The 4,310-nt window shown below is 45.1% G+C and overlaps 1 protein-coding gene across 1 annotated transcript; it reads left to right on the top strand.

The window, feature by feature from the left end:
- Window positions 1-254: 254 nt before the first annotated feature.
- On the top strand, window positions 255-2,125 carry LOC133335521 (oxysterol-binding protein 1-like). The gene is made up of 2 exons (XM_061543793.1): window positions 255-1,374; window positions 1,507-2,125. Exons 1-2 carry the CDS (start codon window positions 302-304, stop codon window positions 2,123-2,125), a joined length of 1,692 nt encoding a protein of 563 aa, XP_061399777.1. The 5' UTR covers window positions 255-301.
- The last annotated feature ends 2,185 nt before the right edge of the window (window positions 2,126-4,310 follow it).

Below are 4,310 nucleotides of genomic sequence, written 5' to 3'. Positions count from 1 at the left end.
AAAACGTAAAACAATTAAGGACTTGTAGTCAGTCAGGGTGTTCAGTGTGACAGAGTGTCGACAATAACAAAAAAAAAACAAATTGGAACATATCGAAGAAGCAGAAGAAGAGTAGAAAGAAAATCAACACCATTTACCTATTTGTACATCGGTGTACGGTTACGACGTTTACGCGATACCGACCAACCGACCGACGACGACGATAAAAAAAAATTAAAAAGTCTACGACGACAGCAACAAAGCACGGGACGAGGCGGACGAGTGTAAAGAAAAACAGAACTGAGGCGCTGGTGGTGTGATAATGACAGATGTTTCCGTAGTTTCTAAAGTACCCGGCAACGACAATGAAAATGACAATGACCCGGAGATGAAAGGTTGGCTTCTCAAGTGGACAAATTACTTGAAAGGTTACCAAAAACGCTGGTTCGTATTATCAAAGGGTGTTCTAAGTTATTATCGTAATCAAGGCGAGATGACTCACACATGTCGTGGAACCATTTCGCTGCACGGTGCTCTCATTCACACCGTCGATTCGTGCACATTTGTCGTCTCCAACGGTGGAACACAAACATTTCACATCAAAACTGCCAATGAGGTGGAACGCCAATCGTGGGTCACCGCTTTGGAGCTGGCCAAGGTAAAGGCCATTCGGGCCATGGAAAGCGAGGAGGAGGAAGAGGAGAAAACCTTCCAAGTGGTGCCGAGCCAAGAAATAACGACGGTGGTACGCGATCTAACCGACCGTCTGGAGAGTCTACGCACCTGTTACGATTTGATAAACAAACACGGTGTGGCTCTGCAAGGGGCTCTCAACGAATTGCGACTTGCGGCAAGCGACGAAGAAACAGTTGCCAGTCGTATCAAAATCGTGAATGAACGCGCTACACTCTTTCGCATAACGTCCAAAGCAATGATAAACGCATGCAATGATTATTTACGCTCAGCAGAGTCGCAGGGCCACAAGTGGTCGAAAGCTCTGCAGCACGAACGAGAGAGTCGCCAGCGCCTGGAAGAAATGGTCGAACAATTGGCAAAACAACATACTCAACTGGAACAGGCCGCCCACTTGGTGCAGAACAATAAAGTTGTACCGAACCCACCCCTGGCTGCTCCCCAAATTATGGACTCTTCCATGTCACAATCGAATTTTGTCTCGGACGACGAGACAGAGTTCTTCGATGCCGAGGGTTCGAGCACTCTGACACAAAACGAATCCAACGAAGACAGTCCCCAGAATGGCTCGGATGGGGGAGCATTCATAATGCAAATGCCTCATAGTAATAAACAAATGCAGGCTGAACAGTTCAGCTGCAGCAGCAGTTCATCGGAAGCTGACCTTTCATCTATTCGGAAATTTCCGCAGCAGGTCTGCGTGTTGGATAATCAGAAATCTATGGACACACCCGATCGGGCAGCACCAACAGGCGGCTCGGATCGTAACACCAAAATTCCTTCAGGTAACAATTCATCGCCCGGTGGTCATAGTGACAGTTCGTCGTCCAGTAGCAATCCAAACAATCCAGCGAACTCTGGCGGTAGTGGTGGTTCGGGAGGAAGTGCGGGATCCGGTGGCGATGATGATCCCAACAAACCGGGCGGAAAGTCGTCAAATGTCCCCGAAGATGGACAAGTGTGCAAAAAGGTAGTTCGTCAAAGACGTACACGTGTTCCTGACAAACCCCACTATCCACTCAATTTGTGGTCCATCATGAAGAACTGTATTGGCAAGGAATTGTCCAAAATACCCATGCCTGTGAATTTCAACGAACCACTGTCCATGTTGCAGCGTCTTACCGAGGACTATGAATATGCCAGCATATTGGATTTGGCTGCTCGCTGTACAGATGAATGTGAACAATTGGCCTATTTGGCAGCGTTTACGGTCTCAGCCTATGCTACGACGGCCAATCGTACAGGGAAGCCGTTCAATCCACTACTAGGCGAAACCTATGAATGTGACCGTACCGATGATTTAGGTTGGCGTTGCATTGCCGAACAAGTGTCACATCATCCGCCAATGGCTGCTCTACACTGTGAGGGTCGTGATTGGACATGTTGGCAGGAGTTTACAATGACGAGTAAATTTCGTGGAAAATATTTACAGGTAAGAAGAGATGCCATTTAATATTTCTTTAGATTGTCATTATTTTTTGTTGATGTTTTTGTTTTGCCCAGCCTTAGTCTAATTTGATATCCATTCACATTTTCATTTCTACTGCTGCGTGTGAATCACATTTCCTTTCTTCCCCATTGTTTGGCCATTGTTGGCAATATTGTTGTCGCATATGCAGCAAAACAAAAAAACCAAAACGACAACAACAACACATTCTTTATACATGTACTTATACATTTAGAAACAAAATATAGTACAATGTTTGATTATAGTATATTCGGAGGTGGGGAAGATACAAAATAGAAAAAAAATGAGAGGCAGAGATCAGAAAATATACAAAAACGCTTTTGGCCTCTTAAAGAATCATAAGCTTATAGAGATATGTTTTTTTTCTCGAAATGTTAATACCTATTCTCTATTGTTATAAATTACTATATAGAATTGTTGTGCCTCTGTTCATTCATACATGCTATATTTTCATGAATATGCCGCAGCACATGAACAATTTTTGCCAGACTCTTCTCATTATTGTTTAAAATTGTTTATTAGTTATTTACACATTTTGGTGCATTTTTATATGGAACTGCGAAAAAGAAATAGTTTTCCCTCTACTAAATCGTTGTTTCGATAAAAAACTGAATTTTGGAATAGGCTCGGCTAAAACTGCTCAGCTGTTGTGAATGTTAAATTCAAGCCTGCCTGATAAGTTTGGCAATGGAATTCTGTCCACCCGTCTCTGGATAATGGATGTATGCGCTTTAGGTTATGAGTACTGGCGGTAGCACTTAAGCATTCTATGGGGTTGAAGAATATTTGGCGAATATTTCAGCAGGAGTTCCTTGTCCACTGAAGGTGGGGGAACCCAGGCTGAGAGGATCCGTCCGGTTGGGATCTCAGATAGGGAGACCAAAGCTGTCAACAGATCTCACGAGGAAATATCTCGATTTCCTGTTCAAGCAGTTTATGACCTTGGCGCCTTTCTGCATGAAGGCACTGCTAACTGAAGGGCTCCTTCAAAGAGCAACCAATGACTGTCACTATTCCTACCATAAGGATCAGATTTGTCAATGCTTGCCACTTGAGCAGCTACCGTGGTTGGTCTGTGATATGGCTTCTTCTGTCTCTTCCGACGACTGGTGGATCCACTCAAAGCTTTAGCACCAACCGCTTGACCTTTGTCGCTAGGCGTGGAATCGGGCTTTGAGACAGAGCCCTCCACACGTTGATCAACCTTATTGATGACAGTTTGTGTCGGGATGTTCTTAGTAGCTATTTCCTTTGCCTTTTGACTCGGATTAGGCTTCGGATCAGAAGTCAGCTTCGCACCCATGTCAGAGACAGTGTGCTTCGCCGATTCCACTACTTCACTCGATTCAGTGGTCTCCTTGGATATTTTTCATCGAGAAGTTAGATTCGGGAAAGAAATCCTCTCCATCGGATTAGGCTTCGGATCAGAAGTCAGCTTCGCACCCATGTCAGAGACAGTGTGCTTCGCCGATACCACTACTTCACTCGATTCAGTGGTCTCCTTGGACATTTTTGATCGAGAAGTTAGATTCGGGGAAGAAATTCTCTCCATCTGGGGCTCACGATTGAGAGCGTGCAGATAAATTCTTTCGAACTTCCTTACGAATCTCATCTTGCCCTTGATGACCTCATCCCTCTCCGAAAGCATATTCGCGTCTCGCCCCATGAATTTGGGAATATACGATACGGCACGTTTGTAGTGCTTCGCATCGGATACTTCTAGGGCATTTCCGACCTTTGAGCCGCTGTCCGTTGCTGGGGTCTTAATAGATTCCCCATCGTCGGACATCACCTCTGTCGCAGTTTGCCTCTGAAGTGTATTCCTTTTATTCTTCTTAACCATCGTAGTTTATTAGTTTAAGGACACTACCCCGATCTGTTTTGGTCCACGGGGAATTCGAAGATCCCCAAGGTGCAGAGAAAAGTTGACCTAGGTCAGCTTCACCCTACACATCACCCTACACATCCCATCCGCCAACCGCCTAGTAGGAGATTGACAACTCCCCTAGTGACAATCATCCGCAAATAGTTCCGGAGATATAACCCCGCATCTATAGAGAACTCCCAGCTTTTCATGGTGCGGATCATCATTTGGAGTGGGTTTACAAATTTCCGTGCATCTGTCTGCCTGGCCGGCTGTAGCGCACTATAACTTACGAAGGAAGTAACT

This window comes from Musca vetustissima, unplaced genomic scaffold, assembly GCF_032173495.1.
Source record: "Musca vetustissima isolate MV318-11 ecotype Yass unplaced genomic scaffold, APGP_CSIRO_Mvet_v1 utg23595, whole genome shotgun sequence".
Lineage (NCBI taxonomy): Eukaryota > Metazoa > Arthropoda > Insecta > Diptera > Muscidae > Musca > Musca vetustissima.
Note: the sequence above shows the minus strand (reverse complement) of the source record. Positions and strands in the feature narration are given on the sequence as shown.

Excerpts from the sequence above, each read along its gene's own strand:
- LOC133335521 (XM_061543793.1), top strand. The coding sequence starts at position 302 with ATGACAGATGTTTCCGTAGTTTCTAAAGTACCCGGCAACGACAATGAA. Across the intron at positions 1,375-1,506 it reads TTTCCGCAGCAGGTCTGCGT|CAATCCAAACAATCCAGCGA; the intron begins GTTGGATAATCA and ends GTCGTCCAGTAG.